This window comes from Tenrec ecaudatus, chromosome 10 (genome assembly GCF_050624435.1).
Source record: "Tenrec ecaudatus isolate mTenEca1 chromosome 10, mTenEca1.hap1, whole genome shotgun sequence".
NCBI lineage: Eukaryota > Metazoa > Chordata > Mammalia > Afrosoricida > Tenrecidae > Tenrec > Tenrec ecaudatus.
Genome location: NC_134539.1, coordinates 73,809,827 through 73,830,622, shown reverse-complemented (window position 1 = coordinate 73,830,622; position 20,796 = coordinate 73,809,827). Strand labels below are relative to the sequence as shown.

General features: G+C 45.6%; 1 protein-coding gene across 1 annotated transcript in view; it reads left to right on the top strand.

Moving 5' to 3' along the window:
• Window positions 1–13,935, top strand: part of FXN (frataxin) — a 30,594-nt gene extending 16,659 nt beyond the window's left edge. Inside the window, exons 4-5 of the mRNA XM_075559077.1 lie at window positions 8,543–8,640; window positions 13,736–13,935. Coding sequence (XP_075415192.1) covers window positions 8,543–8,640; window positions 13,736–13,886 — 249 coding nt within the window. The 3' untranslated portion in view covers window positions 13,887–13,935. The remainder of the gene's footprint in view (window positions 1–8,542; window positions 8,641–13,735) is intronic.
• The last annotated feature ends 6,861 nt before the right edge of the window (window positions 13,936–20,796 follow it).

The window sequence follows — 20,796 nt, the reverse complement described above, 5'->3', positions numbered from 1 at the left end:
ACCTTCAAGCCTTTAAGACCCCAGACACTTTCTTTTGATAGCCAGACACCATCAGCTTCCTTCTCCACATTTGCTTATGCACCCGTTTGTCCTCAGCAATCATATCATGGAGGTGTGCACCCAATGATAAGATTTTTTTGTTCGTTGATGCCTGATAACTGATCCCTTCAGAACCTTGTGATCACACAGGCTGGCGTGTTCTTCCATGTTGGCTTTGTTGCTTCTGAGCTAGATGGCCGTTTGTTTATCTTCAAGCCTTTAAGACCCCAGACGCTATATCTTTTGATAGCCGGAATCATCAGCGCTCTTCAACACATTTGCTTATTCACCCACTTTGTCTTCAGCGGCTGTGTTGGGAGGTGCGAATTTAATAGAAGAATTGAGGGAGTACTTTGAGTGGAGGCCCAGTATCCTTCTGCCACCTTAATACTAAACCTATAAATATAGGGACATAGATCTATTTTCCCATCCTCATATACGAATATATTTGCATATGTACATGTCTTTATCTAGACCTCTATAAATGTCCTTTGCCTCTGAGCTCTTTCCTCTATTTCCCTTGACTTTCCTCATGTCCCACTGTCATGCTCCATCCCTACCAGGGTTTCAGCAATTCCTCTTGGTTACATTACCCTTGATCATGCCCTACCAGGCCTCCCACACCCACCTCACCACCAATTTGGGATCACTTGTTATTCCTTGTCCCCGAGTTTTAGAACAACCTTTTTGCCAGTGGAAGAAAATCACTTGCAGCAGTTAATCCTCCCGACAGCGATTAATTCATACTAGGAAATGGCATCGAGTGAGGAAGACCGTGATTTCAACATATGTCGAATTCTGACTTATTCACGCTCTTTATGCAAACGTGCTTTTGTGTTTTACACAAACTGGGCCAAAATGTCCTCCATGGAGAATGTTTGAGTCCCATCCCCCAAAGGGACACTGCCATCGAGTCAGTTCTAACTCGTGGCCACCACGTAGGGCAGGAGAGCACTGCCCCTGGGGGTTCCAAGGTTGGAAATCTTTACGGGGGTAGGAAGCCCCATCTTTCTTCCTTTTGGCAACTGGTAGGTTCGAACCGCCATCTCAAGTTTAGGAGTCCAGTGCATAACCCACTATGCTACCAAGCAGCTACTTTCACATTTACAGTTTCAGTTCTTCTGTTAACTCAGTATATTAAACTAATCTCATTTATGTTGTATCATGCCCCCCAGAAACTCCAAGCCCACTTCATCGATAAAGGCCCTATATGATATGAGGCTTCTTGGGCTGTCAGTCTCCACAGGAGCGGCCGGCCTTACCTCTCTCCCTCGGAGCGAGAGGAGGATTTGCACTGCCAACCTTGCAGTTAGCAGCCCAGGGCCTAGTCCACAGTTCCCCCAGACTTATTTTTTTCTCATCACAAGCACCATATAGTCATCACTCAGCTTCACAGATGATTAAATTGGGGGCAGAGCTTTGAAAGGGCCTCTGCCGACATCCCAGAGGCAGAGAACTTGAGAACAGCTGCAGTTGACCTGCCGACCCGACCATCCTGTGGTGCTGAAAGGTTAGAGACGTTATCAGTCTCCTCTTCCTACCCCAAAAGCCAGGAAACCAAACGCTCTGCCATCGAGTTGCTTACGTCCTTTGGAACGCTGACTCACCACCTGCTAGGGACTCCCCTATGCTGGCACTCATGTTTTATGTCTAAAAAGAAACACCTGGGAGCACTTTACAGCCGCAAGGCCAGGTTCTGTTAGCTGGGCTTTGTCTCCCAGTCATCCAGATACACCTTGGATATGTTTGTTCCTCTCCCTTCCCGGGCAGGGGAGACTCGAGCAGTGGTGTGGCCTGTGCTGTCATCCAGTGTGTGGTGCGCCGGCGTCTGCTCAGCATCGTGACTGCCATGGGCACAACAGAACAAAGCGCTGTCCAGCCCGGCGCCGGCCTCACCATTTGTTTGAACCCCGGGGTGCAGCTGCTGTGTTCCCTTCCCTTCCTTCCTCATCCCTCCCCCCCCCCCCCCCCGCGCCACTTCTTTCCCAGAGACTAGTCCCTCCTTAAATGTCCGGAGGACGGGAGCCGAAGTCTCACCATCCTTGTCTTTTAAGGCTGTACTTCTGTGTGTCCTGTTGGCAGTCCAGGTGCTTTCTGGATTCTTCCGCAGTATCATAATTCAAATGCATCACTTCTTTAGTCTTCTTGATTCCATGACCGGCTCTCACACCCACATGAGGCCTTTGAACATGCCTTGGCCTGCATCAGGTGCACCTTACCCCTCAAAGCAACCTCCTTGCTTTTGACAACTTCTCAAGAGGGCTTGTGCAGCAGAGTGACCCCGTGCAATGTGTCTTTGAACTCTTGACTACGGCTTCTGTGAGCATTGAGTGTGGATGCAAGCGAGACGACATCCTTACCAACTTCGATCGATCTTTTCTCTGCCAAGCGTGATGCTGCCTATCGGTCCACTTGTTTGTTGTTTGTTTGTTTTCTTTATCTTGAGTTGCAATCCATCTTGAAGGCTGCGTTCTTGGTCTTTGTCAGCAAGGGCTTCAAGTCCTCCTCACTCTCAGCTAGCAAGTTTGGGTCCTCTTTCTTTGTAGTCTGTTCCTAGCCTGCAGGCTTGGCTGAAACATGGTCGGTCACTTTGACTGAATCTGCTGGTATTTGAAATGCCAGCGACATAGCTTTCAGCAGCACAGCAACGCACAAGCTCCCATGGTAGGACAGATTGACAGACAAGTGATGGTACCCATCCTAGCAGGTGTGACAGGGTCTCGCCTGTGGCTTTGATTTCCATCTCTGTGATGCAAACGATGGCGAGCATGTCTTCATTTGTTTGGGGGCCATTGGGACGTCCTCCTTGATGAAAAGTCTGTTGAAGCCCCTCGTCTGTTTTTGGATCAGGTCCCTCATCCTGCTTGGACCCACAATCAGTAACAGCAGCCCAGAGATCAAAAGGTGCGTTGCATTAGGGAAGTCTGCTGCCCAAGACCTCTTTAGAGTGTTGAAAAGCAAGGATGTTACTCTGAGGAATAAAGCGGGCCTGGCCCACGCCACGGTATTTCCCATTTCCTCCTGTGCGTGTGAAAGTTAGACGTTGAATAAGGAAGACTGAAGAAGAATCGATGCATTTGAAACCCGGTGCGGAGGGCCAAAAGGACAAACCAGTCTGTCTTGGGAGAAGTATGGGCGGAGTGCTCCTTAGGGGCCAGGAGGGTGAGACTTGGTCTTACACACTGTGGACATGCTGTCAGGAAAGGCCTGTCGCTGGAGAAGGACCTCGTGGTTGGCAACGTGGAGGGGCAGTGACAAAGAGAAGGCGCTCAGTGAGGTGGATGTCCCGGGCTGCAACAGTGGTCTCGGGCAAAGGATGCTGCAGGACGGACTGGGCCGTGTTCCCTTCTGTTATGCACAGAAGCGCTAAGTCTGCACTGACTCGATGGCACCTAATGACAACCACAATTTGTCTTGGTCGTTATCAGAAGCTTTACATCATTTTTGGGGTTTTGTTATTAGCTTCTTTTTTAAAAAACAATTTATTAGGGGCTCATACAACTCTCATTAGCTTTTTGTCAGCTCTATGGTTCCTGAAAATATTCTCCCAGTTTATAGCTTATCACTTCCCTGTTTGTGTAAAGTCTTTTGATTAACCAAAGTTAAGCGTTTTTAACAAGTCCCTTTTATTTTGTCTTTTACAGTTTGGGCTTTTGTTATTTTATTAGGTGATCCACTGTCGAAAGCTGGGACTGACTGCATCGCCTCTGTTTGTTCATCTAAAAATTTCATGGTGTTAGTATGCACATTTTGGTCCTTAATCCTCTTAAAGTGTGTTTTCCTGTTTCATTTTCTGCATGTGGAAATCCAAATTTTCTACCACCATGTATTGAAGAGACTGTTCTTTCCCTACGGAATAGACTAAATGCTTTGTTAAAAAATGGATTGACCACAGATGTGTGGGTTTATTTCTGGAATCTCCTTTGTATTTCACTGGTTTATATATCTATTGTTAGAGCAATGCCGGACTGTTTTGATTATTAACACCATGTAGTGTGTTTAAAGTCAGCACATGTGAACCGCCCCCTCCTCTTCTCCTTTCTTTCAGTGTCACTTTAGCTACTCGCGCCTCTTGCTATCTCCCATGTAAAATTGAGGGATGGTTTCTTATATCTGTAAACAAGGCTGATGGAATTTTGATTGGGAGTGTGTTGCATTGATAGAATTGCTTTGTGTAGTATTGACATGTCAACAATGTTAAGTCTTCCCATCCATTAACATGGAACATCTTTCCTTTTATGTAAGTCTTCTTTCATCGCTTTCAGCTGTGCCGTACACTTCTTTCACTGTAGAGACCTTCGTGGCCCTAGTTTGATTTGTTCCTTGGAATTTTATTCTCTTAGATGCTGGGTCTTGGTTTTGTCTTGTTTGATGCTGTTGTTACCGGAACGATTTCCCTTCCAGATTTCTGAATGTGGAATACGGAAGCTCCTGGGGCTTTGCTAAATTCCTCTGCTGGCTCTCTCCTCTTCTCTAATCTGGGTACTTTTTAAATTTCTTCTTCTTGCTCTGGCTTTTACTACAGCATTGAATTGAAGTGGCAAGGTGGGCACCATTATCTTGTTCCTGATTCCAAGGAGAACTAGTGAACGCTAACCTTTCCTCACTAAGTTTAACCTGAGTCATTCGGAGGAATTTCCCTTCTATTCTAATTACCAAAAAAAGGTGCTGGATTTTTCTACACCTGTGGAGGTGATCATGCAGTTCCTTTTCTTTGTTCTATCGATAGTTTTTTTAATGTTGAACCACTGTTGGTATAAATCCCACAGGCTTCATGGCTCATTGTATGATTGAATTTTGTTTGCTGTTACTTTGTTGAGACTTTTTACATTTATGTTCATAAGAGATAATGACCTGCACTTTTCTTTCAGTGATTTTGTTTGGTTTGGGTATCGGGTTATGTTTGCTTCATAGAATGAACTAGGGGGGAAATATATACATATATAGATATAATTTATTAAGAGTTTCTGAGGGTAGGAGGGTGGGGAGGTCAGGAAAAAAAGAGGAGCTGAGAATAAGGACTCATCTAGGAAGACAATGTTTTGAAAATGACGATAGCAACATGTACACGTTTGTTTGATATTATGGATTTATGGATTGTTCTAATAGTTGTAAGAAAAGGATATCTGTAAGAGCCCCCATAAATGACTATTTAAAAAAAGCAAAGGTAAAAACGCCCCCCACCCAAAATTAAAAATGTACAGAGTATTCCTTCTTTCTGTCTCTTCCGAGAGTTTAAATAGCATTGGTGTGAGTTCATCTCTGAGTGTTTGGTAGAATTCCACGGAGAGGGATTCTGATGCAGATCTTTGCTTTGTTGGGAGGATTTTCATCACTGATTTCATCACTGTGTCATACAGTGGGGCGCAGCTGCGTCCCGCCCCAGCTTCACGACCATTGGTAACCTTGATTCCATTGCCACTTCCATGCCAATACAGCTCATTCCCCTGCCAACTATGATGTCCTTTTCTAGTGGCTGGTCTTTCCGCAGGACATGTCGTTGAGAATTTCTATTTTCTCTTGAGTCAGCTTGGGTAAGTTGTGTACTGCTAAGAATTTGTTCATTTAGTTTAGATTTTTCAGTTCTTTGCTGTATAGTTGTTCATAGTATTCTGTCCTAATTATCGCTTCAGTCGGGTCAGTGTTAATGTCCTCACTCTCACTTTATTTATAAATGCAAACATTCTTTGCATCTTTCTTTGCCACTTTGGCTAAAGATGTGCCAATTTTGTGGATCTTTTCAAAAAAACAGATTCAGGTTTTATTGATTCTACTATTTTTCTCTTTTCAGCGTTCCCTGAGTTACTCTGTTTATGCTCTGATTTCTCATTTCCTCTCTTGTGGGAGGTCTGGGCCTCCCTGGCTCTTCTCTTTATAGTTCTTCAGAGTTGTCGAGTTAGAATGTCCCATAGGATTGGCATTCGCTGGCTTTTTAAAATATTATTATTAATTAGGAGTTAATATGCAATACATAGATAATGTATCATTTCATGCAGAATTGTGAGATTTTTACCCCAGTTTCCAAACATTCTTTTTCTCCCTGGACTCCTTGACACCATTTCCCCCTCCCCACCCCACAATCGCTAACCCCCGCATTCCCCAAAACTCTTATTTGCCACCCACATAGATTCATCCATCCTGGGGTTCATATACTGAAAGACAGGGAAACATATCACACGGCTTCCTGAGGGCGACCTCCAATGACCTAGCACCTCTGAGACACACCCTGATGTGAAAAAACCACAACAAAACAAAACTACAGAAAATGTTGAAAACCAGATCAGGGCCAGCATGCATCAGACGGGAGAATCAACCGACAAGGTTTTAACTGTTGGAGTCAGAATTTTTGACTGGCTTTTTTAGAAGTAGATTGGCAGGTCTTACTTCTGAGGCACCTCTGCGTGGACTTGAACCTCCAATCTGTCAGCAACTGAGCTTGTCAGCAATTTGCACCCCCAGGAGCTGCTAGGCCCTTAACCCCTGCCCTCAGTCTCTGTCCTTGGCAGGATAGTTACTGTCACGAGGACTCAGGCGGGCTTGGTGTGATGTGCCCCCAGCCAGTCAGGGATGAGACAGGTCTTCTGTCCTTTTACTTCTCCTCTCAATGAAGGCATTTAGAAGCTATGAATAGGTCAAGTTCGAAACAATTGTGGGATGCTTCTCTGTGCCTGGTATCTGGTATCATGAAAAACTAAGCTGTCAAACTCGATGTGAGGAGGAAATGACAAGTGACTGACCGCTAATGGGTGTGGGTTTCTTCATAGAGCAATGCACATACTCTGGAGTTAGATCCTGGGGGTGGGGGTACACTTTGTGAAAACTCCCAAATTGTGAAGTTTAAAATAACCCATAGCAACTTACTAACTGAAATGTGTTGTGGACGCTGTGTGCTGTCTTGTCCGTTCCAAGTCCTCGTGACCCGACTGCATGGAGTCGAACTGCCCTATGGGGTGTCATCTCTCCTCCTGGGGAGCCAGCCATGGGGTTGGACAGCCTTTCAGTCAGCAACTGGGCTAACCATTGTGCTACCTCCCAGTGCTCCTTCATAAAGTTTAAAGCCTAGAAACCCCCCATGGGGCAGTTGTGCTCAGTCACCTCGGATCACGAGGAGTTGGCATGGCTAGTCCATAGCACATAGCCAGCACATTTGTAAGTGTGTGTTATAACACGCATTCAGAGCCCTCTGGTTGGACAGGCTGCTAAAGGCCACTGCAGAGACCGCAGGTCATAGAAGGCAGCTTAACTGTGTGGCTGTTCTTTAAAGCCGTGCACTTTGTGAAGCGAGCCCAAGGCCTCAGGAGTGGAGAGTTTCTTGATGGAAAGCCTGTTTTCAAATGTAAATGAGTGTTTATTGGCCAAAGGAGAGCATACTCTTTGGGGGCATTCATAGTTCCTGTAGTGGAGAGGTGCTGGGCTGCTAACCTCAAGGTGGGCAGTTCAAATCCACCAGCTGCTTAGCAGAAGCAAGGGGAAGCCATTGCTTTCATAATGATTTACAGTCTCAACACCCTTACCAAGGGGTCGCCATGAGTTGGAGTCGATGGCAGTGGGTTTGGTTTTTTGGTGTGGGAATGGGAAGGAGCGCCGAAGAGGAACATTGAGACCAGACGGGAAGATGCGTGAGAAGGATCCAGAAGTTAAAAACCTTCTGGTCTGGATTGTCTGGCTTCTGTCAACAAATCTCAACTTATTGTTCTTCTAAACAGTGTTGCTCAAAGTGGGTAATACTACCCCATGGTGGGAGGGTTGGGGGACAGAGCTGGAATGATCCAGAGGGGCTGCAAAAGCAGAGAGCTACACTGGACCCCAGACCGTGGGGTAAAGTACACAAGCAGAGAGCTACACTGGACCCCAGACCGTGGGGTAAAGTACAAAAGCAGAGAGCTACACTGGACCCTAGACCGTGGGCTATTGGTACAAAAGTTTTTCATTGCCAGGATGGTGCTGAGTCATTTTTTTCTGAAGTCAGTGGTGTGGGAGCGGGGAGGTAGGCCCAATCCATTTGGGAACCTAGACAGGTAGATTGCGTCCTTCTGCCCGCCCTCCGCCTTTTTCCCTTTTTCTCTTATGCTTATCATCTCCAATGCTTTGACCTCAGGTGTGCCGATGTGGTAGCTTACTAGGAGGGGTGCCTGTGTGATTTAAGGTTTTCCAGTATGTTCTGCCGAGTAACCACGTCGACAGTTAGGATTGGAATCCTCCCGTGTGCCAGCTGTGAGCCCCTCCTCCGAGCCGACACTCCGAGGGAGTGCCTGGTCCTCCTCTCGTTGGGAAGAAGAGCAAGAGCTGTGAAATAGCAATTCTACTCTGATGAGCCGTGTTCTGATTCCAAGGGCAGTGTTCCTCCTACAGGCTCACCTATGCGCTATCACGCGAGAGGAAGGACCTTCTCGGGCCACAGCGTGTCCTTGTGTGTATATGGGAAGTGTTGAGACTTAAGAAAATGTGAGGCGAAGATGACTAAGTGCCCACTTTCTTTTCTTTTCTCCACCTGGTTAACTAGAGCGGCGTCTTAACAATCAAACTGGGCGGAGATCTCGGCACCTATGTGATCAACAAGCAGACCCCCAACAAGCAGATCTGGCTGTCTTCCCCTTCCAGGTATGTTCAGAAGCCAACCCCTGTCTGCAGCAGACCGCTAAGAGACGTGTGACCATGTGGCCTTTGAGAAAGTGCCGCACGTGTGTGTTGGTGATGGTGGAAGCGAATCTTTTCTCGTACTTTATTTACAGCATATCCCGTTCTGGGACCAAACTCAAATGATCTGGCTCCCCCCTACTCATCACTGGGCTACCAGACTGGACTCTGGGCTTGTTCATGAGGTCTGAGGTGAGAAGTGTACGACTCTCCAGCCCCTGGCCTCGGCCGCGTGTGTCTGCTAAGTCACTGCCCTGCCTTTTCCAGCGCTTTCTGATGTTGCATAACTTGAGCCTCCGGGACAGGTTGCACTTTGGCTTCAAAGCAAGTTGAAGTTTGAGCTCTGGTTTGTTTGGAGTGGGTCGGCTGAAGGGGGGTTGTATTCCAGGGACAGAGTCGGGAGGGGGCCCCCAGGGAGCGGGGCAAGTGTGGTAAGCTGCTACTTCAGTCCGTGGCATCCTTCCTTGGGCTTTCTATCGATGTCTTCCCAGTGCATCGGGATAAAAGGTTATGTTGGACACGGGCCTGTGCTCTGTCTTGGGGCCTGAGAACCTGCAGGGAGAGCCGGCCCTCATCACTCAGGCAGCTGCTAAAGTGCCTGTAAGAAATGAACCAGCCCTGGCAGACGAGCCAGAACATTCCTTAGCACTTCCAAAGGAATTCACTGACCTTATGAGTCTGAAACATAACCAGCCAGGGAATCTCTAAAAGCCTCAAGGTATTTGAATTAAAAAAACAAAAGGGTAACCTTGCCTTGCCCTGATGTTGGCATCAGTTGATAGTATACCGCTTCCCATGCTGTGATAGCCGAGATCCTACTTCTGTTGGAATAAATCAAGTGTTCTTCCTCCTCCACCCTACCTTTACGAAGAGAGTTTATAGGGGCCCCGGCTCAGCAACCCTGTGTGTGACAAAGCAAAACCATGCCCGGTCCTGCGCAGTCCTCACAATTGATCTTAAAACGCTGGAGCCCATCGCTGCAGCCTCGGGTCGGTCCATCTCCGTGAAGATCTTCCTCGTTTTCACTGACCTTTCACTGACCTTCTACGTTGCCGAGTCTGATGTCCTTTTTCAGGGACCAGTCTCTCCTGGTACCAGGCCCAAAGTGTGGGAGATGAAGCCCAAAGTGTGGCTGTACTGCTCCTTAGGCAGGCGGATTGGTCTTCTGGGAGTACTTGGTCCGTAGGCTCTAAATCCAGTGACTGGAGTCTGTCTGTATCACAGAGACACAGACACGGGAGAATGCCGTACGGCTGCTGCGGCAGGATTAGGGTGACGCAGCCACAAGCCAAGAACAGGTACCACTGGAAGCACGGGGAGCTTGGAAGAGCGAGAAGAAAATGACCTCTCTCTTAGAGCCCTCGTAACCCTGCGAAAGTCTTGATTTTGTACTTCTGGCCTCCTGAGCTGTGAAAGGTTAAGTTTCTGTGGCCGTTGGCTGCCTGGTTTGTGGCCCTTAGCCACACAGCCTTGCGAAACCCCCAAACCAAACCAAGGCAACTGCCATCTGCGTGATAATTGAGTACGGGCGCCCCCTTGTGTGCCAGGGTAGAACTGTGCCCCAGAGTTTTCGGGGTCTGATGTTTCCGACATGGATCACCAGTCTTATCCCAGTGTATCTCTAGGGGAACTCAACTGCCTATATTTAAGCCCCAGCAGTTGATTGATAAGACACACCCACCTTGATGTTTCCAAAACCCTAACAGATGTTCTGTATCTAAACTTTCTGGTAACCTCCGCCTGGTCCCCACCTGTGGAGACCATCTCCCCAGGGCTCCAGGTAGATTTGGGTCTCCCGGCTTGAGGACTCCCAACATGCTCTGCTCTCACCTCTGCCAAGATGTCCTCTTGTGCCCACATCTGCTGGCAGCCTCAGGCTTCTCCACCAAACTGTGAGGAGGAATCAGTGGGCGCAAGTTGTATGCACCTGGAATAACCAGACATGGCACGAACCAGCGCACCGGGGTCTACACCCGCATTTCCCAAAGGCTTGGACCACTGTACTTCCCTACGTGAGTTTGATGCAGATGGGCCAGCCGTCAACCTCGCCATCTCATGAACTTAAAGTTGGCTTAAGAAAAATAAATTTTTAAACAGTGGTAGAGGAGGGAGATTGGGAAGTAACTGCTTACCGGATCTTTCTGGAGTGATGAAAATGTTTGGAAACTAGAGTCCCAGGTGGCTGGTAACCAATGGGTTGGCAGCTCAAATCCATCCATCGAGACTTTGGAAGAAACAGACCAGGTGATCTGCTTCCGTGAAGATTATGGAAACCCTGTGAAAACCCTCTACATGAGACCAAAATGATCCCCAAACTTTAAAACAAAGGTAAAACTGCAAGAGGTAATGGAACCAGAACAACCAGAATGGAAGTCCAGAGATCACAAAGTCTGAGAGTGAGCAAGGCCTGCCTGCAGGCTGTCTCAGGTGGAGCACCTTCTGGGGAGCACCTTGGGAGGTCTTGTTTTCGAATCCTGTCTGCTGCTCTCTGTTTTTTGATGGATACATTTAATCCATTGGCATTCGGTGTCATTGTTGGCATATGCAGGTCTGTTGCTGTCGTTTTGCTGTGTTTGTGTTTGGTTGAATTGTGCACTTTAAGATAGTTAGCTTTATGTTGCATGAATTTCGTCTAAAAACACAATCATGACATAGGGAAGGCCAGATCACGTCAATGGCACACACATGACCACAATTTTAAAAAACACTTCTCTGAAGGCTCTGGAGGACAGTGGGATCCTTGGGGAGATGGTCTCCAAAGCTGGGGACCAGGCATCTACTCACGGACGAAGCCTCTGGTGAATCCCCGCCAGTCAGAGTTTTTATTTTAAAAAATCATTTTATTGGGGGCTCTTATAGCTCTTATAACAATCCATACATCAATTGTATCAAGTATGTTTGTACATATGTTGCCATCATCATTTTCTACTTGCACTCTTGGTATCAGCTCCTCTCTTTTTAAAATTATTTTATTGGTGGTTCATACAACTCATCACAATCCATACATATATCCATTTCGTCAAGCACATTTATACATTTGTTGCCATCATCATTCTCAAAGTATTTGCTTTCTACTGAGCCCTTGGTATCAGCTCCTCATTTTTACCCTCCCTCCCACTCTCATGAGCCCTTGATAATTTATAAATTATTATTATTTTCATGTTTTACACTGACCGGTTTCCCTTCACCCACATTTCTGTTGTCTATCCCCCTCAGGGGTGAGGGGGGATTATACATCAATCATTGCAATCAGTTCCCCCTTTTAGCCCCTTACCCCTCACCTTTCCCCTACCCTCATGGTATCACTACTCTCATTATTGGTCCTGAGGGGTTTATGTGTCCTGGATTCTGTGTGTTGAGAGCTCTTATCTGAGCCAGTGGTGTAGCCAGATTTGTGAGAGAACTGGGGTCATGATCGTGGGAGGGCCTGGGGATGGAGGAAGCATTGAAGACCTAGAGAATGTTGTGTGATTCATCGGTGCTATACTACACCCTGGCTGGCTCGTCTCTTCCTGGGGACCTTTCTGTGAGGGGTTGTCAAGTTGTCTACAGATGAGCTTTGGGTCTTTTGATGCCTGCTACCTGATCCCGTTGATACTTCATGATCACACGGGTTGGTGTGCTTCTTCTATGTGGGCTTTGTTGCTTCCCCGCTAGATCGCTACTTGTTTAACTTCAAACCTTTAAGACCCCCCTCCCAGATGCTATATCTTTTGATAGCTGGGCACCATCAGCTTTCTTCACCATATTTATTTATGCATCATTTTGTCTTCAGTGATCGTGTTGGGAAGGTGAGCATCACAGAATGTCAGGTTTTTAGAACAAAGTGTTCTTGCATTGAGGGAGGACTTGAGTAGCGACCCAATGTCCGTCTGCTACCTTAATATTTAACCTATAAATATATGTCCATAGACCTATATCCCTATTGTTATATATTAATATGCTTACATAGGTCTATGACTGTTTAAGCTTCTATAAATGTCTTTTGCCTTTCCTCTTATTTCCTTTTGCTTCCCCCACCCTCCCTCCCACTATCATGTTAAACCTTCATTCCGCCCTCTGTACTTCCTCTCAGCTACATTGCACTTGATTGAACTCCACCAGGCATTTCAGACCCTCCTGGCCATGGATTTGATTTTAGATCTCTTGTTGTTCCCTCCTCCAGTCACAGTTGATGCATGTGAACAGCCTTGTTATCAGACCAAGGGCACTGTAAAGTCAATTATGGTAGACTAGTTAGGTCAAAGTGCAATGATCTTATCACTGGATCTCCCATTTGATCCATTTTAAAGCTTTTTCCAGTTTAGAGAAAATGCAGAGGGGAAATAATGCATGTGGACTAAGCCCCCGGTGACTGCCTCTGACCATGGACCTGGATATGGACAGCCTTGCTACACAGCTCGCACAGTGCATTGGACAGTGGCTTGTTTCAAATGTAGCTCCCTATCATTCGATCTCCTTATGATCCATTTGAATGGGGTCTTGTTTTTCACATTTCCTGCTTTCTTTTCCATTCAGGTTTTTATCTGTTTTACTTTCGTTATTCTTGCTAGTTTTTTGTTTGTTTGTTTTTAAATGCTGTTCAGCATATGACATCCAGAATAGGTCAACCTATGAGGACAGTAATTGGTTTCTTGGGGAAGGCTGGAGGGAAACGGGGAGCTGCTAGTCATGTGCGCCAGAATGAAGACACTGCTCTGAGACGGGTTATGGAGACTCTGCACAGTCGCCTAGTGATTTGTGTGATATGTCAATTATATGGGGGGGGCGGAGTAGACGTGTAAGAGCACAGCAGCCACATTGCTGAGGGAAAGGTGACAGAGAGTCAGAGTGTGCTCAGTGACCACCAGGGAGGTTCAGCCATGGTAAGGTCTTACGTTGGTCCAGAGGTCAAACAGGTAAGTATTCGTAAGGCGAGACAGCAGACACTTGCCTGGTGAAGTACTGCTTTCTAGACCTTCAGTGCACTCCATTTCTGGTGGCAGATTGGGTGGGATCAGAGCTCCCCTCCCAAGGGGCTGTCCTTGTGGGCTCACTGTGTGTCTCTTTCGTCTTCCAGTGGGCCCAAGCGTTACGATTGGACTGGGAAGACCTGGGTGTACTCCCACGACGGCGAGTCCCTCCACCAGCTGCTGACCACGGAGCTCTCTAAAGCTTTAAAGACCAAACTGGACTTGTCTTCCTTGGCCTATTCTGGAAAAGGCTCTTGATGCCCAGCCCCATTTGAAAGACATTAAAAGCTATAAATCCAAGACCATAGCTTTGTTCTGCAGCTGAGTGTATTCTTTCACATCCCCGTCTTGGGGGACAATTGCCCGGTCATGTCACAGCTCTTGGAAAAGACTGTCCTCCCTCCCACCCCCAAGGGCTGATTTCTTCATGTCTGTAAAGTTGGGTTCCCCCCACCCCACCCCCAGTTGCCTGACTTCTGCCCTTATTGACCTCCCTGTCTTTCTAAATGTCTACACACCCATACTTTACCATGATAACTTCACAGCAGAGAAAAATACAGATAGTTCTGCAAGGAGAAATGAATTGACTTCCCTCTACTCTTTGAAGGACAGAACAGCGAAGCCGGCATGAAGAGCGACTGGCCCACCACACCCCTCGCTCTCTTGGGGAACCATATGGAGAGGGAGCCCCATGCACATTCCCACAGCTGTTTGAAAGGCTAAACACTCCATGTGCCAAAGGCGACATGGAAATTCTCAAACTAAAGACCATCTTCCATTCAGGCTTTGTGACTCTGAAGGGGTGTGGCCTCCACAGGAAGATGCGGTGCAGGTTTTTCCATAGACGGGAGCTTCAAAGGTTTGTGGGAAAAGAGAATTAAAAAGGAAAGGTGGGGTTTTTTTTTTTGCTTTGTTTTTAGATAGACCTTTTGAAATCCCTTCAAATGCACACATACATACCTGGAAATAGATGTGTACTAGGGTTGAATGTAAAATGTATGATCGGCTGCTGAAATACTGGTGTCTGAGAATGAAAGTTAAGTCCCAAGACACGTTCACTACCACAAGAAGCTGGGTGAGTGGGTGGAGGAGGGTTGGAGTGAGACGGTAGACGAAGTCAAGCCAAGTTGCTAAGGAGACACATGGTAAATTGTGAAGAGTCACAGGGGGAGACAGATGTTTGCACGGGTGAACAGAACCCTGGTCCTAGACTTAGCTGAAACGTGTTCCCTCTCTAAGCAAGCGTCATAAACTTCCTGGACCTCCGTTTTCCCATCTGTGAAGTGGGAGAATTGAGCCAGATGGCTTCCAATCCACACATCAGTGGTCCTGCTAGACAGCCTGCCAGGCTAGTTTTGATTCCCTCTGGTCGAGGGGGTAGCAGCGAACAGCTTTTAAAGCTCTCCAGTAGATCCACTGCCACTGGTCTTGCTCTGAGGATTTCAGGTGACTTCATGTCACAGGCTGTGTCTGTGCTGTGCCAAGCCTATTACACCACATACACTTGTCTTCATCTTTACTGACATGCAGTTTGCACGTGAAGAAACCACGGAACCCTTAAAGTGATTCACCCCAAATTAGCGCAACCTCAACCGCTGTCATTTTCTTAATAAAGCAAGATTTATTCGTGACACATCTGGTGACTATGTAACTAAGGCTTTTCAGTGGCTGAAAGCAAGACACGTTTCAGTCTAGAAGAAAAAAGATATTTAACAATGGAACAATCTAAGCAGATGTTACGTGGGGATTTAAAGTTTTTCCTTTCTTCAAAAATAGAATTCTTTTAGAGTCCTGTGAAAGTTTCTAAATATGGTAGGTCAGGACCAGTGAGAAAATAAATAAAACTGTGTTCTGTGTGTCTTCATTTTTTTAAAATCTCACAAATTTATTATCAATAAAAAGAAGTAGTAATCTCAGTAAAGGAGCTTGGCAGATAACACCACAATCAATTGATCAAATATCTCTGTGATATGAATTTCAAAGATTAAATAATTGACCAATTCAATTGTGGCATTGACAAAAATACTGAATATTCTACGGACTTCAAAAAGAATGGACAAGTCTGTGTTTGAAGAAGTACAGTCAGAATGCTCCTTGGAAATGAGGATGGTCAGTCTTCTACATAATTTGGGCATGTTATCAAGAGTATAGTCGTCTTTTTTTTTTTTAGCTTTATTCAGTCCTTGAGACTTTAGGAATATCTGTCTTTATTAACTTTTGCTCTTTGCTAATAGTTTCATTTTATTATAGCTCATAGCATTGTAAATTAACATGAAAGGATAAAAACATTGCTTTTAAATGTTTCCCATTAAATTATGGAAAAATATTACAATAAAAGGAAGGAATGTCTCTGGTACTGGCTTCTGTTTGCTCAGCTGCAGTACCCAAAGGGAATCGTTGCACAGTTAACTCAGAGGCACTATTGTTGCCATTATATTATAAAATACATGAGTTACAATCTTCAAAAGACAGAGTAGGTGCAGCATAGGGCCTTTAAAAGAGAAAAAAAATATATTTTTGGTGCTTCATTTAAATGCATACTGACCCCAATTTGTTTTGAGTTCTTGCGAATGATCATCCTAACTTTATTTTTTTTAATCATTTTATTTATTAGGAGCTCATACGACTCATCACAATCCATACATAACATCAATCGTGTAAAGCATATCTGTACATTCGTTGCCCTCACCATTCCCAAAACACTTGCTCTCCACCCAAGCCCTTGGCATCAGGTCCTCACTTTTTCCCCTCCCTCCCCACTCCCTCCTCCCTCATGAACCCTTGACAATTCACAAACTATTATTTTGTCATATCTTGCTCTGTCTCATGTCTCCCTCCACCCACTCTTCTGTTGTATGTCCCCAGGGAGGAGGTCACATGTAGATCCTTGAAATCGATTCCCCATTTCAAACACACCCTCCCTCTACCCTCCCAGTGTCACCATTTACACCACTGGTCCTGAAGGAATCATCCGCCCTGGATTCCCTGTGTTTCCAGTTCCCATCTGTACCAGTGTACCACCTCTGGTCTAGTCAGACTTGCAGGGTAGGATTCAGATCATGACAGTGGGAAGGGGTGGGGGTGGGGTGGGGAGGAAGTATTTAGGAACTAGAGGAAAGTTGTATTTTTCATTGTTGCTACGTCGCACCCACCCCGACTGTCTCATCTCCTCCCCAAGACCCTTCTGTAACGGGATGTCCAGTGGCCTACAAATGGGCTTTGGGTCTCCACTCCACACTCCCCAGCTCATTCACTATGGTAAGATTTTTTTGTTCTGATGATGCCTGATACCTGATCCCTTGACACCTTGTGATCGCACAGGCTGGTATGCTTCTTCCATGTGGGCTTTGTTGCTTCTTAGCTAGATGGTCGCTTGTTTACCTTCAAGCCTTTAAGACCCCAGACGCTATATCTTTTGATAGTTGGGCACCATCAGCTTTCTTTGCCACATTTGCTTATGCACCCATTTGTCTTCAGCGGTCATATCAGGAAGGTGAGCACACAATATGATTTTTTTGTTCTTTGATGCCTGATAACTGATCCCTTCAGCACCTCGTGGTGACACAGGCTGGTGTGCTTCTTCCATGTGGGCTTTATTGCTTCTGAGCCAGATGGCCACTTGTTTACCTTCAAGCCTTTAAGACCCCAGACGCTATATCTTTTGATAGTTGGGCACCATCAGCTTTCTTCACCACATTTGCTTATACACCTGCTTTGTCTTTGGTGGTTGTGTTAGGAAGGTGAGCATCATAGAATGCCAATTTAATAGAAGAAAGTATTCATGCATTGAGGGAGTACTTGAGTGGAGGTCCAATGTCCCTCTGCTACCTTAATACCCTATAAATATAGGCACATAGATCTATTTCCCCATCCTCATGTATAAATATGTTTGCATATGTACATGTCTTTATCTAGACCTCTATAAATGCCCTCTGCCTCCCAGCTCTTTCCTCTATTTCCTTTGACTTTCCTCTTGTCCCACTATCATGCTCAGCCTTCATTTGGGTTTCAGTAATTTCTCTCGGTTACATTTCCCTTGCTGAATCCCTACCAGGCCTCTCACACCCTCCTTGCCACTAATTTTGGATCACTTGTTGCTCCCCTGTCCCTGGGTTGGTCAGCGCCACCTCATTACCCACACATCTATCTTATCTAGATAGAGCTGTAGAGATAGTAATATGCATCAAAAATCAAGGCATAGCAAGACAGGCGATGAATGAGAACACAGCGATGACAACAAAAAAGAAAACCAATGATCCTTTAAAGAATAAATTAATTAAGAGGAAAGAAAAACTTAAGAAAAACCTGTAAATAGATCAAGGTCTGATTTTTTATCTCTAGGCGTGTCCTTCAGTCAGGTCCGATGGGGTGTCACGCTCTGGCCCCAGAGTCTGTCCTTTGCACTCCCTCGGGGGCTCCCTGCTCTGCTCCCACAGTTGCTGTGTCGCATGCCTTTAGTGGTTTGCTCCATTCACTTTCTTACAGCATCTCTGTGATTCTTTATGTGCAGGATTCTCTGGGCATAGGGGAAGTTTCACTCACCTGTTTGTTGCCCTTTCTTTGCTCTTTTTGGCTGATTGCTCTACATAAGGGTTCTCGTACAGTATGGAATACGAGTGGTGATAACGGTGATGAAGACCTGGCTTCTTCCTGGTCTTAAAGAGCGTGATTCCAGCCCTTATTCCCCGACAATAATGCTGGCTGTGGGTTTCATACATATGACCTTAATTAGATCGAGAAATTTCCTCCAGTGTTGCTGAGAGGAAAGGGTGTTGGATTTTATCAATATCTTTCTGCAGTGAATGAGCTGATCATGTGATCATTTACCTTTGTTTTATTAATGTGGTGAATTACATTGATTGATTTTTCTAAGGACCCATCCTTGCATATTTAGTTTGAATCCCACTGATCAGGATACATTTTTTGGGATATGCTGTTGAATTCTATTGATGAGACATTCCTTCAGAATTTTTGTTTTTGTCTTCATGTGGGCTATTGGACTATAATTTTCTTTTTTAATGTTGTCATTGCCAGTCTTTGGTATCAGGGTTACGCTGCCTTCATAGAAATGAGTTACGGAGAGATTCTAATTCTCTAGAACCATCTCTTGCCTCATATAGTTTTGCTTTCTTATTTGTTTGTTGTTGCTTTTGCATGTGTTTGTGATAATGTAAGGTCTCTCTCTCCGGGACTAGCTTTCAGCCTCGGTCCTTGGCTCCATGCGAGAAAGATTTCACGCTGAAGCTGGGCTCGTGATCCAAGTGAATTTAATGAGAGTTCAAAGAAGCATCAGGTTTTACATGGCACCTATAGGATTCCTTTGACCATGCGGCCTGGCAGAGACTGCTCCGGGACACGCAAGGATCTCTCCCCTCCCACGAAGACCACCAGACCCCACAAGCAAGCCAAGACCCCTCTCGGTCCCTGCCTCTTCAAGGGGGAGGCGTGGTGAACGACCCCAGGTTGATCCCATTGGCTGAATTGCAGTCACCTGGCCCAGGTGGGCTGCTCCAGGTGTAACGCCCATCTGGGCCCACCGGCGGGAAAATCCAGCTTTTGTCCTTTGCTGGCTCTCCTGGGCATGCGTAAATGGACTTCCCAATTCCCTAGGCTAAGTTACCTAACAATAACATTCGCATAACATGAAATTTACCATTCAGTGGCATTTGGGATCTTCACAATGCTGTACAACTATTACCTCTGTCTAGTTCCAAAATATCTTCCTCTTGCCAAATGGAAGCTTGTATTCATTAGCAATCAGTCCCCATTGTCCCTTCTCCCCAGTCCCTGGCAATCACTCATTTCCTTCCTGCCCTCCTTGGGATTTATTATTATTATTATTATTATTTTGATTTGGGAGACTTGAGATTCACAGGCACCCTGGTGGCCTAGTGGGTTATACACTGGGCTGCTAACTGCAAGATCTGCAGTTTGAAACCACCGCCTGTTCAGAGGGGAAAAGACAAGGCTTCCTACTCTCATAAATATTTACAGTCTCAAAAACTCACAGGGGCAGGTCTAGCTTGTCCTATAGGCTGTGATGAGTTGGAATTAATTAAACAAGCAAATCAGTCATCACATGATGGCGGTGATTTTGGTTGAGTTTGAGACTGAGATTCACTACTCGTTGGATATATTTGAAGCCCTATTTTGATTTGGGTGAATGTTTACAGAGCAAACTGGTTTTCCATTCAACAATTCTTCCATATTTTGCTTTGTGACATTCTTTCTCTCTTTTTTTAATTACTCATTTTATTGGGGGCTCTTACAAATCTTATAACAATCGTCATTCAATTGTATTAAGCACACTTGTACATATGTCGCCATGAACATTTCCAAAACATTTTCTTTCTATTTGAGCCCTTGGTATCAGCTCCTCTTTTTGACCCTCCCTCCCCCACCCTCCTACCGTCGCGAATCCTTGATCAATTACTATATATTATTATTGTCATTTCTTGTCTCACGCTGTCCGCTGTCTCCCTCCACTCTGTTGTGTGACATTAATTGCAATCTCCATAGTGTAACAGCACTCGTCCTCCTTCCTCCCTGTGCTCACTGGTTTCCTTCGTCCTCCCCCTCCTCCCTGCATCTTTTCCTGCCTTCTGAGCTTCATCCTTGGGCACATTTTGCCCATTTGCTCTCATATGATTGTTTTAATGGGTGTGTACCTCTCTGGTGTTATTGTTCACTTCACAGGCTTGTCTTGGATGTCATTGAGAGTTCCCAGCTTGAAGGATGTCTGAAGCCTTATCTTGGTGGTTTTTGTGGATTTTCCTATCCTACATATTTATCAGTGCAGTCCTACGGGTGTCCTCTTTCTGTCCCTTCTTTCACTGAGCCTCCTCCCTGGGTTCTTCCACACTGTAGCATTTAGCAGTCCTTCATCCTTGGTATGAAGGAATGATATCACACTTTATCAGTAGACCACACTTGCCTCCATTTATCACCTGATAAGCATTTGGGTTATTTTGACCTTTAACTTGTATTTTTACCAAGGGCCTCTGGTGGCACACCAGTTAAGTTCTCAACCTAGAAGTAAGGTCGGCAGTTTATACTTGCCAATCACTCCCGGGAGAAAGATGGGACAGTCTACTTTTGAAAAGACTTAAAAAAAAACAAACCCAAAGAAATGAAAAATAAAATTAAAAAAAGAAAAGATTTTCAACCT